Raw genomic sequence first — 20,419 nt, 5'->3', positions numbered from 1 at the left:
CGGAACCAAACATGACACCCACCCTCTTGACCCAACTGCAAGGGTCTCGCTACCCCACTATCCGTCCAATCGTTGAGCCGATCCACTGAAGCATCTCTTTTCCCATGAAACCCGATATATCAAGTCCATAACAATCGAGCTGAGCCTCATGTGACCTCAATATCCTTACTGTAGTAGCAGAGGTCACAATTGATTTTACAAGTCTTTCATCATTTTCAATTTTCAATCTCCAATTTTTAGTTAGCGCCGAATTATACACAATCGTTTGCTCCGAGGGCAAGACAATGCCATAAGGCTACATGCTATTCATTCCAAATTAACTGTCCACCATCACAAAAAGGTGAGATGGCATTGTTAAACAGTCTATTTCCCATCACGACCTCTTTGGTGACGATCCTCGCGTGATTTCTCACCTCGTGGACTACGACTCCTTCGCCTCTCCTTGGACCGCGGCCTGTGCCTTTCGCGACTCCTACTTCGCCGACTTATTGCCCCCCTGTCGCGCCCATTGTCTGCGGCTTCGTCATGGTCTGAACGCCTTGCGCCGGCATCCCCATCCCTTCCATGATCCCGCCGTCGGCTTCGACTCCGATGTCTCCTCCTGTGGTGCTCACGCCGAGATGATCTCTCAGTTGACTCGTCCCGCCTCCTCGAATGCCTCTCGCGGCTCTGGTCACGAGATCGACTCCTCTCGCGATGGTGGTGTCTCCTTCCATGATGCCGGTCAGAGTCCCTGTGCCTGCGCTTTTCCCGGTCGTCTTTCCTCCGACTCTGGCGCGCCTCTGTGTCCCCCTCGTTCTTGACCAGTCCTCCCTTAGTGTCGGCACCCATCCTGGCCGAAGGGCCAACCTCTGTCGCATTTGCTCCCGACGCGTCACGGACCGGAACAGGAAGACCGAGAGCCCGCGCTATTGCGTCTTCCTCAGCCTCCTTAATCTTCCGGAGCTCCTCGCGCCGCTCGCGCGCTCTTTTCTCCTCCGCTGTCTCGTCGCCTTCTTCGCCTGTTGTTGGGGCGCCCGCTGGCGATGGGTCGGCCTTGGCGTACCAGTTGAGGTCTCGTCCTTGCTGCCACCGGCCTACGGGTGCTTTCAGGCTGTGTCCCAGATAGTTTTCGCGGTGTGTGGATGTGGCGACCTCTTCCCAGCTGAAATTGACGCCTCCGCGCGAGCCTGATTTTCGGACCGTCGAGAGCAGATCCATGACGGCGTTTGTGGTGATTACCCGATGGCCGATTACATGCGGGAAACTTGGGAGACTTTGTTGTGAAAATTAATTGGATGCCCTATTTGTGAGCCGGTCAAGGTTATTCAAGGAGGTAGGTTGTACATTGAGGTTCTGCGAAGGATTGACTGTGTTTCGACGGCCTCTTCCCGTCCTGCAGGCACAAGTGGAATCCCCACTAAAGAACAGGTGGGTCTGGTAGCTCTAACCGCTGTGCTATTGGTTGTCGTGGTGGATACAGTGACGAAAGCGAGGTTGGGAAACGTGGGGGACTGCCTCGCATCAATTGATTGAAACCCTGTCGCGAAAACTCTCCAAGGCACCTCAGAATCTACAACAAAGCATATCGCAACACATCCACTATTAGCAAGGGATACGTTGTGAATATCAACCGCAAAGATGGCAGCCAAACCGGACACGTCGCTACCTGACGAAATACAGTGGAATTCCATGGAACATGTTATGCAGTTCGGAGGCATCCATGATAACACCATCCTCTACTACTTCGCCGCCTCGCCCTTCTTCGATCCCACATCCAACAATGCCGTCGTCTTCAGTCAAGCCGTGCGCAACCAGTCGCAGCTACACATCATAGCAACCAGGCAAGCTTTCGAAGCCCGACTTCGTGAAATGTCAGGTCTCGAATACATTGTCGCCCAGGAACCTGCCGAGACGGGACCAGGCATGGGCACTGGCGTCTGGGTCATCCGGAAGCAGACGCGGAGGAAGGTTAAGGGCTCTAACGGATTCCCGGCGCCAGACGAGATAGAGGTTCACTCCGACTACTTTGTTGTCGGTGAGAATATATACATGGCGCCCAGCCTGGCTAACATCCTCAGTTCCCGCATTGTGAGTTTAGGTCTTCATTTTCCACGCCCCTGTAGTATTCACATCTACGTCCCAATACCGCCTTTGGTAGCTTACAAACTGACCCCTACAGGCCTCGATTGCTTCATCCATTACCAAGACATTCCCCATTGCCGATTCGATAAAAAAGTGGTCACCTGCCCTGGGCCATGGCTACAAAACCCCAGCGACAAATTCCCTAACTTCTCGGCCACGGGGAACCGGTCTCGAATCCAAGGAGGCCACGCCGATGCCTGAGAGCCAGACCAGTAGTGCGATGACCGCCGCGAAGAATGCGGACAGGTCAGACCCAGACGAAAAGCTGGCCGAAGAGTCGTTTGCGATTCACACCCATTACGGGACTGAATACATGGATGAGAACCCCATCACGGGGAAGCCTGGTGATTTCCATTTCTCGTCGACCGGTCGGAAGGAAAGGCTCAATGTACCTGGCCAGCAGCAGGGGAAGGCCATCGGGAGTGGGCCTGATACTACCCTACCTGTGCTGAAGACACTGCCAGACAACAGTCCCCTCAGTAAAGACGCCAAGAGCGAGAAGACGGGCAAAACGGGTGGTCCGCCCAAGCCCAAACGGCGTAAAAGCAAAGGAGGGCCCAACACACCGTCTTAGAAGGATGGGCTTACTGCCCACGTATCACAAAGGAGTCGGGGATGAGGTGAGAACGTTTGCGCTCACAGGCCAGTCGGAAACACGGTCATCAGCGCTTAGGACTTGTGCAGTGGCGTCGCGCGGTATGTTGCTAGTTTACTATATTATGATACCCCTTTAAAGAGCAGGCCTATCGAGGTCGAGTTATGATAGTAACCCCATTCGGATCGGCCACGCCCATCAGCGTATACAGGTGTGTTTTGGTTGCTCACATTAGTTACCTCTATAATCTTGTAACCCTGGATGCGATCATACGCCTATATCTCTTACAGCCGATTGGAGTATGACAAGAAGAATATCAACATGCGGTGTATCCGCCATCCACACACTGTAGCCCGAGAAGTCAGCAACTATATGCGGTCACATCAGGGGTATCGAAGCAAAAATCAAGAACTTACAATCGTTGCTCCGTGAACGAATGTTGCTTTGGAGCTGCACAGGAACATGACAACATCGGCGACCTCTTGTGCCGTGCCCATGCGTCGCATGGGGGCTCTCTGTACTTGGGGATCACCATCTCTGATATCTGCCGTCATTGGTGTTCTGAAGATAGATATGTTGTTAATCATAAGCCGCCAGCATCAAGCAAAACCAGGACGGCAGGGGCTCACTTGATTATGCCAGGACACACACAGTTGATCCTGATATTTTCTTTGGCATACTAGGACAGCAAATTCAGTCTCGCGCAAAGAAAGAGAGGCATCCATGAGAAACCTGGGCAAAGAGAACACTTACATCGATGGCATCGCTCTTTGTCAGGCTTACTATCGCCGCCTTGGAGGCGGCATAGGCTGCTACGACTTTGCATCAGTACTCGCACTGCACTCGCATGCACTTCTGCCGAACAACATGAGGGAGAGACAAGAGAAGTAAAACCAAATGACAACTTACGGCACTCAGGTCTCGACACCAGGCCCATATTACTCGCAACATTAACAATGACGCCCCTGTTGCCCCTCCTGCCGTCGTGCGTCTTGAGGGGCTCCTGATCCAACATCCTGATGATCTCGCCCCTGGCCGACAGCCAGGTGCCGCGGCAGTTGGTCCCCGTGACGCGGTCAAACTCGTCGACGGCTTGGCGGTGCGATGGGCCCGCGGTGCCGCCCACGCCTGCGCAGTTGACGGCGTAGTCGATGCGCCCCCACTCCTCCACGACATAGTCAAGCGCCACGGCCACCTCGGCCTCGAGTGACACGTCGCAGGGAATGATGAAGGTGCTCACCGTGCTCTTGGGTCGCGTCAGCCGCGCCGTCTCCTTGCAGAGCCGTGAGGTCTCTGACATGCCATCCTCATCTCGGTCGATCAGGGCTATGCGCGAGCACCCCTCAGCGACAAATGCCAGGGCGCATTGGCGGCCGATTCCTGCGTGCGAGTTGTCATGTGAGCAAGAGCTTTGTTGCCAACAGTGTTTTCCACACTTCCATAAAAACTCGGCCTCCTGGGCACGTTTCTCCTGGCTCATCCTTTCGTATTCTTCAAGTATGCATAGAGTCTCTCCCTGTGTGACTAGAACTAGATTTCTTACCTGAAGCTGCCCCAGTGACGAGCGCGACGCCCGGAAACATTGTCACGTTGGAGGACATATCGCTTGCGGTTGGTGATGCTTCGCGAGAAACATAACTCTCGAAGAGAGCTCCGAAGGCGGTTATTCTAACTTCCTCTAGGAGGCCTAGCTCGTTTGCCGAGGCATTGTTAGCTCGCGAGTGAGTCTCAGGTCCTGACGCTAAGACATCACCAGGCTTGGAGTGCAGGTCGAAATCGCGCCTGAGCTGTGACTGCATTTTTTTTTTCTATTTCTTGTTCAGTTTTACTAAAGAGGTACTGGTGGGCAGGTCTCGTGAAAAATATGCAGGCAAGTGATACCCGTGCTCGAAGATGAGGGGTTGTGGTAGGTAGATAGATACCTAGGTAGGTAAGTATTTAACGATGAACCTTTCGGCTGACTTTTAGCTTAAGGGGGTGTTCTTTATCCAATATATTTGAAAGTGAAAAGCCTCAAACTACCCAAATTTGCGAGAGTATATTGGATGGTTTTACAGAAATGGCAAGAAGATTTGGAACTGGCCAGATACGTACGGAGGTATGCCAACGTACGATGGGTCATCTTATTTCCAGTAGTAAATCTTGCTGTCTGCATTTGCTGCAGTATTCTATCTGTTAAACTTTCGTCTTGTCAAACAGTCCGTCTGGAAATTGACTTGGACCCTATTTTTGACTTACCACTAACTAGCCAAAGCAGGCAGGGAACCATCGGAGCCAAAACTTAGGCAGAAGCTCAAACAAACCGCTTCGACCAGAGGGCCACCGAGTCGGGCATTAGAATTGTCCAGTAAGTAAACTTTGGTATTGGAAACGTTGTTACTGAGAAGCATGTAAAGGGATCATCCAGTCCTGTGATCTGTAATTGCAGGTTCGAATGATTCTTGCAATTTCAGATATATACCCCAAACGAGTTAATCAACATTTCGCACCGTCTCAGATACCCCCGATTTCGGCGTGAATTGACTGCATGATCTCTACTCGACAACCCAACCTTTCCCAGCGACCCTCTTCTGTTTCAGCTTCTGCACTGGTAGCGGCCATCCAATCCCTCCCGTGCCTTCAGCCCTGATGTATGGGACGAGCCAGGCCTCACGCGTCTTCCCATCGTCGTTGGCTACCTTGATGGGTTTTCCGTAGCTAAGCAATGGAGTGCGTTTAGCCAAATTGGCCAGCTGAGCCCCATTTATGTCTGTAAGTGCGTGCATCCGTGTCTTGGGCTTCCTCGCCCCGTCTTCCACAGCTAGCGATGCCGGCTTTTGCAGGTAGTTGTAGATTATATAGTCGGGACACTCGCTCGTACTAAGATGTGCCAGTGGGGAAGACGGGTGAATGTATACAAGCTTTTCTTCGTCATCAGAAGAGCCTCCATCAACAACAAGAGGCGATAAAGGTATGTATGGAACATCGATGGCGCGTCTCGGAGGTCGGAACTGTGTTGGTGGGGTGGGCGCCTTGTCCGCCCGGATCGCAACCCGGTCGATGAAGCCAGCTGCCACCATTTGCTTCAGTGCCTTGACCTGCTTCTCAGTAGGTGCATCAAGTTTATCCTGGAAATTGATATTGGCAAATGATGGTATGTTTGTCTTAAGCAGCTGGACAATCTGCTGGCGGAGCTTCTGCGCCTCCTTGAGAACCTTGAATCTGACGAAGTGGCTTTCACACCACTTTTCCGTTGGTTCGTGGGCAAACTCGCCAAGAACCTGGAGCATCTTTATGGCATCTGATTTGTCATCAAGGAAGCAGAAGTTCTTGTTCACTGCGTTAAACTGCCGTCTTATAGCAGCCTGTTTGGTCTCAGCCTGTATGTCGTCGTTGGTGCGGATGGCATCGTCTTCCTTGGCCGCTAGTTGGGGGATTGCTTGGTTCTCCGGAATGAATATTTCAGCTGCAGAGAGGGCGGCAACAAGAGTGACGGTGTAGTGCAGACAGTCATGCTGATGGCCAAGCAGAAGAATCCGCGAGAAGCGTGGCGACAGGGGGAAGATGGACATTGTGTATCCGACTTGTGTCACACGTCCCTCTTCTGAGACTGCCGAGATGTACTTGAGCAGCTTCTCAGACTTGACTAGACTATCGCGCTCAGGGGGTGTAGGGAAAGGAAAGTTGACAACATGTTGGAGGTTCATGGACTTGAGCTGAAGTACCACGCCCTCGAGTGACGTACGAAGAAGTTCGGGAAGCGCAAACTCGTCGAGATCTCTCTCGTAGACTGCAGATGAGTAGAGCCTCCAGCAGTGACCAGGCCCAGTACGACCAGCTCTGCCTTCGCGCTGGTTCGCGCTGGCCTTGCTGATCCAGCCAACCTCGAAACTCTGCACTCCAGTAAGCTGGTCGTACTTACGTTCCTTGGACCTGCCACTATCAAAAACGTAGCGTATCCCGGGGATCGTCAAACTGGTCTCGGCCACGTTTGTGGCCAGCACAACCAGTCGACTGCCATCGGGCGGCGGCTCAAATACACGCAACTGTTCCTTTGTTGGGAGCAAAGAGTAAAGCGGAAGCACGTGCATGCGCGAAGGACCGGTACCTGCCTCCTCTTCCTCTATTTTAAACTCTTCTTCTTCATTCTCATCTCCTTCAGAACCCTCTCCGTCATCATAGTCGTCTTGGTCTACATCAAGCGCATCGCCAAAGTCCACATCCTCAGCCTCCATTGGTGCATCCTGTGTCGAGATCCTGACTTGGGGTGCGTTGACAGATGTGACTCCATTGAATTGAAGCTTAAGCCGCTTACTGAGTTGTGTGATTTCATTCTGACCAGTCAGGAAGACAAGCATACCGCCTGGCGGCAACTTTTTGTGACCTCTGCTTATCTTTCTGAAAGCCTCTTCGACGTAGTCATGATGCGTCTTGCGGGCGAAGTGAAGAGTAACTGGGTACTGTCTCCCCTCGACTTCGAGTACTGGGGGCGGCGTGGCAAATAAGTTCTTGTTTTCGGTCAAATCCTCGATCCGCAGAGTAGCGGACATGATCACAAGCTTCAGGGGCTTGACCGTTGGGTCTTCTTGGGCCATTTCTGCCCTAAGTTTTATAATGCGGCTGAGCATGCCTATGAGAATGTCGGTGTTCACGCTCCTCTCGTGGGCCTCGTCAACCACTATTGCGGAGTACTTCCGCAGGGCAAGATCTTGAGCAACTTCTCGAAGCAGTACACCATCTGTCATAAATTTGACGGCAGTATCTTTATTGACAGTGCCCTCAAATCGAATCTGGTAGCCAACTTTTTGAGAGTGGTCACCCAGTTCCTCGGCCACTCGTTTTGACATGCTCACAGCGGCGACCCTCCTTGGCTGAGTGATGCCTATCATCCCAGGAGTAGGCGAATCAGGCGAACCATAGCCGGCTTCAAAGAGAAATTGGGGGATCTGAGTAGTCTTTCCCGAACCAGTTGCACCACACACGACAACAATGTTGTTGTTGTGTATTGCCTCCATAATTCTCTGTTCTTCGGATACAACTGGGAGAGCTAATCTTGCTGATTGAATTTCGGGCGAGCGAGTGACTGCAACATGGAATGCTTTTCGATCTGTATCCACTGTAGGTTCAAGCTCTGGTGGCAAAGGTTCCTGCTCTATTGGTCTTGGTGTGAAGTTTGCTGGTCGGGGTATCTCCAATACTGTCGATGTAGAGGGTTTAAATCCAAGCGCTTCGTTTCGTTGTGCTTGAGCCCACTCCTTGAATGCTGATCGCCTCTGTGGTAAATCGCCGTCATCCTCGTCGGCTGAATCCGATCCATCTTCGCTGGATTCATCCTCCGATGCCTCTTCTTCGCTGGGTTTTTCTTCAGTCCCCAGCTCTTCGTTATCCCCATCCTGCTCGTCCTCGGCTGAGCTGAAACCACCCCATTCGTCTGAGTCGCTGCTCTCAACTGGAGGTTTGGGCGCCAAGGATACCTTTGTTTTCACGCCTCCTCGTTTTTGGCGCTTCTGGATCACAGGTCTGCCGTCGTCATCCACCTCTAATGGCCTTTTGAGACCTGAACCAGCAGCAGTAGTCGTCTTCGAATCCGCCGCAGGAGCAGTAGTCGATGAAACCAGTACATCCGGCTTGGGTTGCGCCTGAGCTTCGGACTCGGAATCCTCTTCCTGGTCCGATACATTTCTCTCCTCGCGCTTTTCATAAAGGAGCTCTTCCCTGGTAGCGTTCCCAGGTAGTCCGGCCCTCTCCTCATTCAGCGCCTGTGATAAAGCCTGCCTCTTTGTCTGTCTAGTTTGTCCCAGAGTTTTACTGCTCGAAAAAAGGCTCGTGTCGACCTTGTTGGCTGCCAGTTTGGCCAGAAGTTCCCTGTTCTCTTCCTTTTTCAACTTGGCCTCAATGTATTTCTCTAGTCGCTTAGCTTTCTTGGCAGATACCGGAAGTCCTTTGTCTCGTAGGTTTGCCTTCAGCCTGGCGGTTTCTGCAGCCACGTGACCACCCTCAGGGGTCTCAGCCGCATCGACAGCATCCTGACCCTCTTCGAACTGGCGTGCAGCAGCTGCCCGCTCTCTATCAAGCACCTTGCGTTTCCTCTGTCGAGGGACAAACTTGGGCATTTTGGCTGGTGGGGTGAGTGACAAAAATTACTGCGTAGCCACGCACAGAGCCAATTGGGAATCTTGGCAACTTGTGGTGTAGGAAAAGAAGAAATAAGACGAGGAAAACGGCGGCAAATAGTGGCAAGCAAGAGAGTATAGACAAAGACACCAGCAGACAGGAGAAATCACTGAGCCAGACAAAATTTTGGCGGTCAGAATTTCTGCCGTTTGGGGTAGTGGGTCCGCAGTAAAAGCAGATTCCATTGCGATCAAGCACGCACTGTATTATTTTGCAAATGCTAGCCGCAAGAGCGGGGCAATATGAGAGGTTCCCGCACTGTAATCATGAGAATACCTACCTCGAGAGCATTCATCAAGCTACAGTTGAATTTTAACGCTGGGTTGTGAATGTAAATACAATACCATATTACGTACATCTTGGAGTACAGTAGCTCGCTGCAATGATGGCCACTCAAGAACCAAGACCTGACTCGTTTCCCGCGCCATCGAGAAGCGCAACAGGGAACGTGAATGGGGTTCCCACAGAGGCTACATCGATGAACTTCTCGGACAAGATTATGGTCACTCTATCACAGGATGGACGATTAGCACAATGGGTATGTTTGACGCATTGTCATTTGTGAAGAAAATGAGTTGGAGAGAATAAAAGCGACCTTCTTATACTAATTGATTATTTGATGGTCTAGTTTCAAGTTCAGCTGTCCGCGCCGTCGTCAGCGATGGTGGACATGGCCCTGCCCAGGTCAAACATCGGTTCTCTGCCACCAGCCCACCTCACTGCCACCACCCTTCTTGGTGCCGGAGGCGACGAGCGCGAGACCATTGGCCAACTTTACGCTGCGCAAATAGCTAGCTTCCTGTCCACAAGAAACCCAGACGAGAAGCGCACTCTGGTTCTTGGTCTGGGTATGCGTAAAGCAGAGACTGCAAACGCAAGGGAGGCTTTCTTTGATGTCCTGGAGCTGGTTCAACAAGTACTGTAGGACGAGACCTACGGCGATCTCATAGTTTCTGGCCACTACGGGCATAAATTATGTTACAAGTTCCGGCACGGCACTGATTCAAATGTTAAAAAGCCATGACGACAAAAAGGCTTCAATTCATCGGGGGATAGGTAGGTAGTTTTCAAAAATAACACGCGCGGAAACCATGCAGAATAAAACAGGATCGGGTGGGCTGCAAGGCTATACCATTTGCCCCTTCTTGCTACAGAACACTCGTGCCTCACCAACAAATCTTAACGAACAGATATGCAAACGCCCGTTGAGTAGTTATCGAAACAGTGTCCAAGATGGACGCAAATTAGGCAAAGTTGCAAATCCCAAAGAACACCAAATCTTCTTCTTCGCAACGCACCGCAAGGGTCGCGATACAATGAAAAAAACAAAAAGGACAAAAATCCTCAATGAGATCTTTTGGTTCCAAAAATTCCCATGTAAGCCGAAGCCCGCATGGAGTGGTCAGGTATGTAGTTTTCAACTAGCAAAAACGCAATCTCGGACGAATCCTCACTGATATGCGTAAAACCCGTGCACTAGAATGAGGAACGAAAGAAGAGGAGGAGGGCAGGCTTCAGAGGCAGCGTGGGCGGCAGACGCAGGTTAATATACCCGCTCGGATGGGTGGGTAACAGCCTTTTGTGATGACTCAGCTGCAAACTTTTCCAGCACGGACGCGTCCCTCCATGGTCAGGTGAGAGCGCGTTTGCTGCCTGTTCGGCGAAAGATCATGTTGACTGGGCAATGCTTCTTGACATGTCTCGCACTGTTTCGCAACTGACCTGCTGCTAACTCCAATCTATACCGGAGAGACCAGGCAGCCACATGACAATTGTTTTACCAGAACATTGAGAAGTTATGAAATTCATTATTCTATGTCACCAGATGGAGGTTCTGTGACTTGTCTGTGGATCTAGGCTCGCCAACGACTATTTGCTGCGATTTATGGTATTCAGCGCCATAGGGATGCAAGATTATGTTTTTTTACAAAATTTGTATCATACATGTATCTTACAGGTTTCTCTAGGTTATTTTGGTAGGACAAAGTTTACAAGTTTCCCGCCCCGGATCACAATGGCTTTGGCATTAGCCAACCCCTGCCTGCGAGCCAGCTTCTCTTTGACTTCGACGCTCTCGCTCTCGAGGATCTGCTTGACGATCCATTCCTCGACCGCCTTCTTGTCCTTGATATCTGCTGGCGGCTGCGGAATCTCCGCCACGACAGCAAGCTTTCCGTTAATCTGAACAGCGCACTTCTGCGTGCTTGGCTTGAGCACATCCAGGGATCCATCGGTCTCGGGGAAGGATGGGCCGGCAAAGATGGAGCCCGCCGATGATGCGTGCAAGATGCTCCAGCACTCATCCGCAAATGCAGGCGTGATGGGCGCGAGCATGCGCAGCAACACAGACGCTGCCGTAGCCTGAATAGTTTCGCTGGCAACATCGCGGTTTGCGAGGATGGTGTTGGTGAGACCCATGAGGTCCGAAACGACCGTGTTCAGCGAGTAAACCCGTTCATACGAGGCCGTAACCGATGGAATTGTCTGCTGTACATGGCGCCAGATAGTCACATCGGCATCCCAGCTTGGGCTTTCTCTTGACCGTTCCAAGAACGTCCTTGGTGAAACGTCGGCACTGGCCGCGCGACCCTCCAGTCGTTGGATGGCCTCGTAGAGCTTGCCGAGCCACCTGGTCACGCCGGAAATCTTGTTCTCGTCCCAGTTAAGGACGTCAGAGACTGGCGCCTGGAACAGCATGTGGGCGCGTGTTGCATCAGCGCCGTACTGTGCGATGAAATCTGTCGGGTCAACACCATTGTGCTTGGACTTTGACATTTTCTCGTACGTCACCAACGCTTGCTCGCCGGTGGCTTTGACAAGCGGCTTCCCAGGGTTCGTAAGGTCATACTCGTCTGGCTTCAAGAAGCGGCCGGTGACAGGATCGCTGAATGTTTTGCCGTGAACCATGCCCTGAGTAATAAGTCTCTTGAATGGCTCGTGGATGGTGTTCTCTTCCTTGGCCGTGTCCGAACTTGGCGCAAGTGTAGATGACATGAGGAACTTGTAAATGAAACGAGCGTAGAGAAGATGCAAAATAGCGTGCTCCACGCCTCCAATATACAGATCCACAGGTAAATGAGCCTTTGTCTTGTCAAGACCAAACGGCTCGGCATTGTTGTGAGGATCGATGAAGCGCATGTAGTACCAACTTGAATCCACAAAGGTGTCCATGGTGTCTGTATCACGCCTCGCTGGCCCACTGCATTTTGGACATGTGGTCTCGACCCATTCCTCAGCTGTCTCGAGCGGATTCCCAGCTTTCCGCTCGGTCCAATGGCCGTCGACTTGAGGCAGTTCCACAGGAAGTTGATCATCCGGCACGGGGACGTCTCCGCAAGACTTGCAATGAATTATGGGTATAGGCGCTCCCCAATACCGCTGACGACTGATAAGCCAGTCACGAAGGCGCCACTTCTCGACCGGTTTGGCAAGGCCGGCCTGTTCGAGCATACGCACCATCATGCCGCCGGCTTCATGGGACGGCTTACCACGGAAAGGCCCACCTGCCGCCGTCATTACACCATGGTCAAGGAACGGCTCGTTGAGGAACGCCGTAGTGGATTCATCTTCCGATGCTGCGAGAACGACACGGACGGGCTCTTCCGAGCGGTGTGCCTGCCAGAAAGCATGGTCCCGTGCATCGTGCCCTGGAACACCCATCACAGCTCCTTCGCCATAGTCTCCCAGCACATAAGGGGCAACGTAGACGGGTACGGAGGTTTTCGTGGCATCCGGCGTGTCCTCATGGTAGGCAAGCGGATTTATAGCTCGGAGGTTTGGCAGTAGGTACCCAACTTTCGAATCCGGAGGTAGTCCAGGGAGGGTATCGAGAAAGGCTTGAAGTTCGGGATCTTGTTTCGCCAAGTCAAGCACAACAGGGTGAGTGGAGGCCAGAGCAAGGTATTGCACCCCAAACAGGGTATCAGGCCTTGTAGTGAAAACCTCAATGGCACGGTGGACGTCATTGCCACCCGCCAATATGGGAAACTTGACAAGGGCGCCGGTGGACTTTCCCAGCCAATGTCTCTGTTGCGTTAAAACTCTTTCGGGCCAAGCATCGTCTTTGGCGAGGACGTCGAGGTCTTGCAGCAGGGGCTCACGGAACTCGGAAATTTTAAGGAACCACTGCCTCAAGCGACGCTTTTCAACCTTGGCGCCGGAACGCCAGGAGCATCCATTGGCGTCTACCTGTTCGTTGGCGAGTACTGTCTTGTCAACTGGATCATAGTTGACCTCCGCCTCAGCTTGGTAGGCGAGTCCTTTCTCATGCATGAGAAGGAATATTTTCTGAGTGTGTTTGTAGAACTCAGGGTCACAAGTTGATATTTCCTGTAAAGTATGTAGAATACTAATGAGCATGGCTGCGAGCAACTAGTAGGTAGTTTTGATCATGAAAGAGAAACCTACCCGAGACCAGTCCCAAGACGAGTTCATGACGTCCAGTTGCTCCTTCATCCTAGCTATATTGGACTTGGTCCATACAGCAGGATCAATACCTCTCTCGATGGCAGCGTTTTCAGCGGGAAGGCCAAAGGCGTCCCAGCCCATGGGCAACATAACTTTGTTCCCCTGAAGGGTACGAAAGCGAGCTATAACATCTGCTATGGTATAAACTCTGAGGTGGCCTAAATGGAGATAGCCAGACGGGTATGGAAACATGGGCAAGACATAAGTATCCGGTTCAGGTTGCGTAGGACCCGATTCCTGACCCGAACGCGAATCTACAGTACCGGCTGCTTTTTTCTCGGTGGCCCATCTTTCTCTCCATTTGAGGTCCAGTGCCGGCAAGTCTAGTCGCTTGTAGTCCGAATAAGCTCGGCGCAGAGCTAGATGGCCAAAAAAGCTTACCGGTGCTCGGTCGAGGACCAGTGGCCGAGAAACTGCATGGTGACAGTGTAATAGACTCTGTCCGTTGGTCCTGGCGACAGCTGGGAATAGACTTAAAAGCTTCCCAAACGTCAAAGTCATCTTGAAAACATTCTGGTCGTGAGCAAGTCAAATTGCCGCTCCCAATGTCTTTTTTTTTAAATAGATGAATTGACTCAGACGAGTTACAAGACAGAGACTTGGAAGTTTTCTCTGTGTGTATGTCGTCGTCGTCGTAAAAGAGTTGTCGTCGGGTTGATTGATATTAATTTTCGAAGCTTCTCTTTTAATACGCTACAGTAAAAGTCACGTAAAGGCAGCAGGCAAGCCACTGTACCACAGCAAACACGTGCGCTGCGCGACGCGATGCCAGGCCCCTGTACGTAGTAGATTAGGGACAACCACCAGCTCGCTCAGCGGGCTAGGATGCACGGATTGGAAATGGGTCCGTATCCAATATTTAAATGGATAAGAGATTGTACAAAGACCTTTGATCTCCTGCCAAGCATTGAGCCGCAAAGCTTGGAGTAAGCGAGGGCCCCTTTTGCAATAAACAAAACTTACTTGAGATTGTTGGCAATTCTTCGGGCACTAAGTTTGGTCATTCCATGCTTGTATAGTCTGACCAACAATTTTCGCACTTCTTCATTGATTTCACGCCAAAATATTCCGTCATCCCAATGGATGGAGATTTGTTTCTACGTACCGACGGAAAGTCTCAACTCCAGGTTGTGGCGCTGATCCACCCACTTCCGACAGGGGGTGCGGCAGGTAATTCAGTGCCGGGGTGTTGCACGAAATTCAACAAAGATCCAGTCTTGTACTGGAATGCACACATTCTAGATCCGGAAATACTTGTTTCCCTTCCAAAGCCTTGGCCCAGATTCCTTTCATCGTCTTTATCAATTGGCTGCCCTCGAGGCCGGGGTCATAATAGATTATTGTAATCAATCTAGGCTGTTGATTATTTGTTTTCAGATCTTCAAGCTTCGCATCGACTCGGACGTCTTCGTCAGTGCTGTATTACCTCGACAGGGACGCTACTGTTCCAGACACGACACGGCCTTTTTGCTTCATGTTACTGGGTTCAACCAACGACACCATCGACCAGTCCGGACACATGACATGGTCAAGCCACCCATAACTTGCTATCGATCCAGTCTAGCAGCGCTCCAAATCAGCAGTCTATCTCTCGCGCTTCAAGTTACTTTCGACAACGACATTTTATTCTTTTGAAATTAATTTAATTAACCACCCAATCGGCTTTCTTTGGGGGCGGCCGACGTCCCCCAAAACCTCCTGCTCCGATGCCACCTCTGTACTCCAGGGGACAAGCACAAGCCCGCGACTCCCTCGAACTCGCCTCCCTAGCTAGCTCCAGTCAGCTTGGCGAAGACACCGCTGACACCGATTCTCGACCAAGTATATCCTCCTCCCGCAAAGCCTCACTTGAGCGCGATGACCCTCTCGACTCCCACAACCCCGCCGCCTCGGTCAGTCGTCCGACCCGCCATGACCGCTCATTCTCCGTTTCCTCGGGTTTCGACCTTGCCGCAAATCTCTTCCCCCTCTCTTCTACGGCTGGCGGCTCAGGATACGCGCCATTAGGCGCCTCGACAGCCCCCGGCCAGCCTGGCGCCGCTGGATTGGGCGGCGGCTCGCTCGAGAAACACAAGACGCTCACATACCTCAATGGACTCTCGCTCATTGTCGGCCTTATCATCGGCTCCGGCATCTTCTCGTCGCCCAGCCAGGTCAACGCAAACGTGGGCTCGCCTGGCGCATCCCTCATTGTATGGGTGTTAGCGGGCGTGTTAGCGTGGACGGGGGCTGCTAGTTACGCGGAGCTTGGTGGCGCTATTCCCCTCAATGGCGGGCCGCAGGTCTACCTCGCCAAGATCATGGGGGAGCTTTCCGGATTTTTGTTTGCCTGGGTCGCCGTGCTGGTGCTGAAGCCTGGCAGCGCTGCCATCGTGTCCATCATCATGGGCGAGTATCTGGTGCGAGCCTTTATTGGCGCCGAGGCGGAGACGATCAACCCCTGGGTCAACAAGTCTGTCGCACTTGTCGGCCTGTTCGTTGTTACGTTTCTTAACTGTGTGTCAACGCGGCTGGGAATGCGATTAAACGATTTGCTGATGTTCTTGAAGTTTATTGCTCTGATTGGCGTCACTATTATTGGCATTGTGGTCGCAACAACGGGCTTGACATATTCAGGGGAGCCGAACATGGATTGGAAGAATCGCGCATGGTTCGAGGGCACCAAGGCAGACACGGCAGGATGGGCTGTGGCCTTGTATGCCGGTCTGTGGGCTTATGATGGGTGGGATAATGTTAGTTGCTCCCTTCGACTGTGGCTCTCTTGTGCGAGTATATGAGATTCGTGCTAACCTCCCCATTTTCTCTCTCATGCAGACCAACTACGTGGTTGGAGAATTTCGCAACCCTACGAAAGACCTGCCCAGGGTCATACACACGGCGATGCCACTGGTCATTATTTCCTACGTTCTCGCCAACGTCTCGTACTTCTTGGTTCTCCCGCTTGCGACGATCAACTCCAGCAACACAGTTGCCGTGATGTTCGGCGCTAAAGTCTTTGGCCCGATCGGTTCCCTAATCCTGGCGCTCATCGTGAGCGCGTCATGCTTTGGCTCGCTCAACAGCTCTACCTTCACCAGCAGCCGTCTTGTCTATGTTGCTGGTCGGGAAGGATATTTCCCATCGTTCTTGGGCAGGATTGGAATAGGCAGCACAGGCGAGCCAACTTCGATTACAACAAACAGGACGAAAAGCTGGTTCAGCAAGATGCTATCTAAGCTTGTGGCCGACGAGGAGACTGGCTTGTTCTTCACCCCGGTGTGGGCGCTCATTGTCAACGCGCTTCTTACTGCAGCCTATGTGGTTGTGGGCGAGTTCGGCACTCTGGTGACGTTCTACGGCGTGGCAGGGTACACGTTCTACTTCTTAACGGTGCTCGGGCTCATCATCTTGCGGGTCAAGGAGCCACAGCTGGAACGACCGTACAAGGCCTGGATCACGACCCCCGTCATCTTCTGCTGTGTCAGTTTGTTTCTGCTCAGCCGAGCAGTTTTTGCACAGCCTCTGCAGACCTTGATCGTGGTGGCGTTTGTGGTAGCGGGCATACCAGTATATTTTTTGCGCGTCAGGGGCAGAGACAAGGTGACCAAGAGGGAAGCACCGGGAGAGTCGCGCTGGAAGTTTTGGAAACGATGGTCAAGGTGATGGATGTCACGTGAAAAGGATATACCCATTTTCAGACGGCAGTAGCATGATTAGTTCTGGGACTTGTACAATAACGAGGATAGACATTGCCCAAGCTGTAGTAGTGGCTGCTGGGTCGAGCCACGTGGATGGACATATAATGAAAGAGTTTGAGATGTGTAACTATTATGGGCAGCTATAAAAATGGCCGTGATTAGCAACGAAGAACCAGGGTATTTATGTGGATTGACTCAGTTTGGCACTAAATGGGTGTAACCAGCCCCAAACCACCGGTGCGGCGAATTGAACAAGCCAACACAAACACCTCCCTGGTTCATTGCCAAAACATTAGAGACAGAAACTTTTTACCTCTCGAGTCGGCTTGAAAGAAACTTGTATTACTCTCTGTTTTGCTGTAATCTTCGGCCATGTCACAATTTTTTCTCACACCACTGAAAAGGGCGTCGCCTGGCCTGGCTCGCGCTACCGGAAGAAAATGCAGATGGGCATCGTCGTCATCGTCATCGTCATCCACATTATCCCGCAAGCCTACATTCCCAACCATTGGGGCATGTCCCCCACCAACATGCTCATGCCAATCGACCCCTACCATGGTAGAGGGTTTCGAGATTGACCATGGGACAAAGCTCAACGGCCTCATGCCGGCGTATCAGCAGCACGTGCTGGTGTGCACAGGCAAAGACGACTGGCCATCCAAGATTGAGGACGAGGATGGCGGCGAAAATTTAGCGGCCGACCTGCGAGGCTACTTTGGCCGCGGTGGAAGTTTGAGCGATGTGAGTTTGACAATGGGCGACCGCTGTGCGAAAAGGGCTTCAGAAGCAGAACATGTGGCAGGAGTAAAACGCTGACGGTAAGTGGTCGGTATTCTTGTTCCCCCGCTGTGTTCTGGCAGCCTTATCACAATGTTTCTGTGCTCAACGCGTCTTTCCCATCTTCCGGGACCCCGGGGACATCTGTTTTCCTACTACCCGACTTCAAGCTTGTGCCGTCGGTAGAGAGGGGATCCTCGTCTGAGCAGCTCGAGGCTCTCGCAAAGGGGTACCTGCTGCCGGAGAAGCTTCACAAAGCACACGATGCCATGTCCACCGAACATCAGGAGAAGTTCCTGCGAAAACCAGAGCTTCAGCGGCTTGTCAGGGGCGTCCGAGGTTTCGATGAGATCCTCGTGCTTATTTGCGGTCACGGAGGTCGTGATCAGCGTTGCGGTATCTACGGCCCACTTCTGAGGACGGAGTTTGAGAAGACTCTGCCACGACTTGGTGTCGATGTTCTCACCGGTCCAGTGGATAGCGTGAGTGAGAGTGGTGGAAACAAGAAGCCATCGTCAAGGATCGGACTGATCAGCCACATTGGCGGCCACAAGTTTGCGGGTAATGTGATCATCTACATTCCGCCCAGCTTGCAGACCGACGACGGACTCCCGCATCCGCTGGCAGGCCATGGTATCTGGTACGGAAGAGTTGAGCCTAAGAATGTGGAGGGCATCATCCATGAGACGATTAGGAAGGGAAACGTGATCGAGGAGCATTTCCGAGGTGGCATCACACCCTCTCGTGAGATTCTACGCCTGTAGTGTAGCATGTTATGAGACATATATGTAATATTAACCTATCAAGAAGTGTCAAGGGCTCGTGAAACTTTGCTCTAAGACAAATTTCATCTTTTCTTGTTCGAGCATTCATGCTGCGATGCTGGTTCTTACCCTGCACCAATTGTACTGGATCTGCACCAAATTGTTCACACTGTCTGACGCACGGTCGGTGCCTTTTCACTTCGCGATTTCTCTCGTCAGTGCACTTCCAATGGAAAATCAAAGGTGAAGTAATACGTGACAGTTTAGATCTTGCATCTTGCATATTGGGCATAATTCACTGGCCCTGAATTTAATATGAGCCGGAACTTTCCAATATGCATGCGTACAGTCGCGTCGCATAGCCGACGCGGTTTGAACAGAAAATTAAGCTCCAAAGCGTGTCTTCTTTCTCAGTCTTCACCATGGCTTGAGAGCTGCCATAAGCAGTCTGCAGCTCCCTCAAATCACCATCGACAGTGGCACTCCCGCTCATATTCGTCCAACACACCTACCATTCCAGAGAGGGAGACCCAGCGAAACAACGATGCGGGTGCAACAGCAACGAATCAACCAGCCGGGGTAGTCAAGGCTATTGCTGACCCAACGGCAAAGTCACCACCACCTCCTCCACCACCAGAAGTGGAACCGATCTCATGGCTGCAGATAGCACTGGCCACGCTGGGTGTAGGCGGCACTCTCACCGGCTTCTACTACTGGGCAAAGCAACAATGCGGACCTCTGTCCCTGCCCCAGTACCTCTTCACGGGCAGGGAGCTCAACACGACGACTTTTGTCCCCTTTACCGTCGTGTCCAAGGAGCCCCTGACCGACAACAGCTTCATCATCACACTGCGCCCGCGCCGCCGCCACATCCGCACCGTCGCCTCGCCCTGGCGTGGCCCCACACTGGCCTGGCTGTCGTCCTTGTCGCCCTGGCGCGGCGGCGGCGAGGGCAGGCTGTTTGACCTGCAGCTGCGCGAGCACAGCAACTTTGACGTCTACGACCGTGCCTGGCGCCACGGCCTCTGGGCCGTCGAGGTCAAGCAGCCCCAGCTTCAGATCGTGCGCGAGTACACCCCGCTGCCGCCCTATTGGGCGGACACCGAGGACCAGCGCGAGGCGGAGCGCGCCGCCGGCGAGATCAGGCTGTACGTGCGCAACGTGGGTGAGGTATCCAACTATCTGGCTCGCAAGCGCCCTGGTTCTATCGTCGAGCTGCGCGGGCCGTATCTGGGCTTGGACGTCGCCGAGCGCCTCGGCGATCCTGCGGACAAGCAGGTCACGTTCCTGGCTGGCGGCACGGGCATCGCGCCCGCCATGCAGGTCGCTCACAGGCTGCTGGATGGGGACAGGTATGCAGACAAGGACAAGCCTCTTGCAAAGCCTGAAGTGCAGATAACCTGGGCGAATCGCGTAAGGGCCGACACTGCACAGAGTTCCTCCATCATGCGCCAGCTCGCCGGGATGAGGCAGCGGCACGGAAAGAAGCTTGGCCTGGAGTGCGTGGTGGACGAGGAGAAGAAGTTCATCGACGAGTGCATCGTGGCCAAGGCCATCTCTGCAAGGAAGCCAGGCCCACCACAGGATGGCGAGGCATGCCCATATCACTCCAGCCTGTTGCTTCAGCACACGACAACCGATTCGCCGGCTGGGGAAGGGCCCGGTTGTCGGTGCGAGGGCTCATCCAGGGGTCGGAACCTGTTGTTTGTCTCTGGTCCTGACGGTTTTATCAACCATTTGGCTGGAGAGAAGCTTTGGCGTGATGGCATGCTGTTGCAGGGCCCGATCGGTGGGTTGTTGGGAAAGATTAGGAACAAGTACCCGGACCAGTTCAAAGACTGGCTCGTGCTGAAGCTGTGAAA

At 52.6% G+C, this 20,419-nt stretch overlaps 9 protein-coding genes across 9 annotated transcripts; 5 read left to right on the top strand and 4 right to left on the bottom strand.

The window, feature by feature from the left end:
* Window positions 1-197: 197 nt before the first annotated feature.
* MGG_12133 (uncharacterized protein) lies at window positions 198-1,336 on the bottom strand. Its single transcript, XM_003719757.1, has one exon. The coding sequence runs from the start codon at window positions 1,198-1,200 to the stop codon at window positions 364-366; it is 837 nt and encodes a 278-aa protein (XP_003719805.1). The 5' UTR covers window positions 1,201-1,336; the 3' UTR covers window positions 198-363.
* Window positions 1,337-1,514: 178 nt separating this feature from the next.
* MGG_04038 (uncharacterized protein) lies at window positions 1,515-3,803 on the top strand. Its single transcript, XM_003719756.1, has 2 exons — window positions 1,515-2,070; window positions 2,162-3,803. The coding sequence occupies exons 1-2, from the start codon at window positions 1,621-1,623 to the stop codon at window positions 2,696-2,698; spliced, it is 987 nt and encodes a 328-aa protein (XP_003719804.1). The 5' UTR covers window positions 1,515-1,620; the 3' UTR covers window positions 2,699-3,803.
* Window positions 3,036-4,320, bottom strand: MGG_04039 (oxidoreductase; the record flags this gene model as incomplete). The annotated part of the gene is made up of 6 exons (XM_003719755.1): window positions 3,036-3,065; window positions 3,136-3,280; window positions 3,349-3,398; window positions 3,473-3,531; window positions 3,629-4,099; window positions 4,263-4,320. 6 exons carry the CDS (start codon window positions 4,318-4,320, stop codon window positions 3,036-3,038), a joined length of 813 nt encoding a protein of 270 aa, XP_003719803.1.
* A 372-nt stretch (window positions 4,321-4,692) lies between these two features.
* Window positions 4,693-8,961, bottom strand: MGG_04040 (DEAH box polypeptide 37). Its single transcript, XM_003719754.1, has 2 exons — window positions 4,958-8,961; window positions 4,693-4,891 (listed from the first exon to the last, which is right to left on the bottom strand). Exon 1 carries the CDS (start codon window positions 8,809-8,811, stop codon window positions 5,254-5,256), a length of 3,558 nt encoding a protein of 1,185 aa, XP_003719802.1. The 5' UTR covers window positions 8,812-8,961; the 3' UTR covers window positions 4,693-4,891; window positions 4,958-5,253.
* Window positions 8,962-9,114: 153 nt separating this feature from the next.
* MGG_04041 (uncharacterized protein) lies at window positions 9,115-10,045 on the top strand. Its single transcript, XM_003719753.1, has 2 exons — window positions 9,115-9,410; window positions 9,501-10,045. The coding sequence occupies exons 1-2, from the start codon at window positions 9,255-9,257 to the stop codon at window positions 9,795-9,797; spliced, it is 453 nt and encodes a 150-aa protein (XP_003719801.1). The 5' UTR covers window positions 9,115-9,254; the 3' UTR covers window positions 9,798-10,045.
* Window positions 10,046-10,660: 615 nt separating this feature from the next.
* On the bottom strand, window positions 10,661-14,377 carry MGG_04042 (leucyl-tRNA synthetase). The gene is made up of 2 exons (XM_003719752.1): window positions 13,280-14,377; window positions 10,661-13,201 (listed from the first exon to the last, which is right to left on the bottom strand). Exons 1-2 carry the CDS (start codon window positions 13,838-13,840, stop codon window positions 10,841-10,843), a joined length of 2,922 nt encoding a protein of 973 aa, XP_003719800.1. The 5' UTR covers window positions 13,841-14,377; the 3' UTR covers window positions 10,661-10,840.
* A 164-nt stretch (window positions 14,378-14,541) lies between these two features.
* Window positions 14,542-17,194, top strand: MGG_17704 (uncharacterized protein). Its single transcript, XM_003719751.1, has 2 exons — window positions 14,542-16,071; window positions 16,154-17,194. Exons 1-2 carry the CDS (start codon window positions 15,046-15,048, stop codon window positions 16,979-16,981), a joined length of 1,854 nt encoding a protein of 617 aa, XP_003719799.1. The 5' UTR covers window positions 14,542-15,045; the 3' UTR covers window positions 16,982-17,194.
* MGG_17703 (uncharacterized protein) lies at window positions 17,173-18,661 on the top strand. Its single transcript, XM_003719750.1, has 2 exons — window positions 17,173-17,757; window positions 17,877-18,661. The coding sequence occupies exons 1-2, from the start codon at window positions 17,389-17,391 to the stop codon at window positions 18,555-18,557; spliced, it is 1,050 nt and encodes a 349-aa protein (XP_003719798.1). The 5' UTR covers window positions 17,173-17,388; the 3' UTR covers window positions 18,558-18,661.
* A 440-nt stretch (window positions 18,662-19,101) lies between these two features.
* Window positions 19,102-20,417, top strand: MGG_12136 (uncharacterized protein; the record flags this gene model as incomplete). The annotated part of the gene is made up of 2 exons (XM_003719749.1): window positions 19,102-19,107; window positions 19,170-20,417. 2 exons carry the CDS (start codon window positions 19,102-19,104, stop codon window positions 20,415-20,417), a joined length of 1,254 nt encoding a protein of 417 aa, XP_003719797.1.
* Between the last annotated feature and the right edge of the window lie 2 nt (window positions 20,418-20,419).

This window comes from Pyricularia oryzae, chromosome 6, assembly GCF_000002495.2.
Source record: "Pyricularia oryzae 70-15 chromosome 6, whole genome shotgun sequence".
NCBI lineage: Eukaryota > Fungi > Ascomycota > Sordariomycetes > Magnaporthales > Pyriculariaceae > Pyricularia > Pyricularia oryzae.
Note: the sequence above shows the minus strand (reverse complement) of the source record. Positions and strands in the feature narration are given on the sequence as shown.

Bases quoted from the DNA above. Each gene is read 5' to 3' on its own strand.
- MGG_04041 (XM_003719753.1), top strand. From the start codon at position 9,255: ATGATGGCCACTCAAGAACCAAGACCTGACTCGTTTCCCGCGCCATCG. The intron at 9,411-9,500 runs GTATGTTTGACG...TTGATGGTCTAG, and splicing joins ATGGACGATTAGCACAATGG to TTTCAAGTTCAGCTGTCCGC.
- MGG_12133 (XM_003719757.1), bottom strand. From the start codon at position 1,200: ATGGATCTGCTCTCGACGGTCCGAAAATCAGGCTCGCGCGGAGGCGTC.
- MGG_04042 (XM_003719752.1), bottom strand. From the start codon at position 13,840: ATGACTTTGACGTTTGGGAAGCTTTTAAGTCTATTCCCAGCTGTCGCC. The intron at 13,202-13,279 runs GTAGGTTTCTCT...CATACTTTACAG, and splicing joins CGTCTTGGGACTGGTCTCGG to GAAATATCAACTTGTGACCC.
- MGG_17703 (XM_003719750.1), top strand. From the start codon at position 17,389: ATGTCACAATTTTTTCTCACACCACTGAAAAGGGCGTCGCCTGGCCTG. The intron at 17,758-17,876 runs GTGAGTTTGACA...GTGTTCTGGCAG, and splicing joins GCGGTGGAAGTTTGAGCGAT to CCTTATCACAATGTTTCTGT.
- MGG_04038 (XM_003719756.1), top strand. From the start codon at position 1,621: ATGGCAGCCAAACCGGACACGTCGCTACCTGACGAAATACAGTGGAAT. The intron at 2,071-2,161 runs GTGAGTTTAGGT...TGACCCCTACAG, and splicing joins ACATCCTCAGTTCCCGCATT to GCCTCGATTGCTTCATCCAT.
- MGG_17704 (XM_003719751.1), top strand. From the start codon at position 15,046: ATGCCACCTCTGTACTCCAGGGGACAAGCACAAGCCCGCGACTCCCTC. The intron at 16,072-16,153 runs GTTAGTTGCTCC...TCTCTCATGCAG, and splicing joins CTTATGATGGGTGGGATAAT to ACCAACTACGTGGTTGGAGA.
- MGG_04040 (XM_003719754.1), bottom strand. From the start codon at position 8,811: ATGCCCAAGTTTGTCCCTCGACAGAGGAAACGCAAGGTGCTTGATAGA.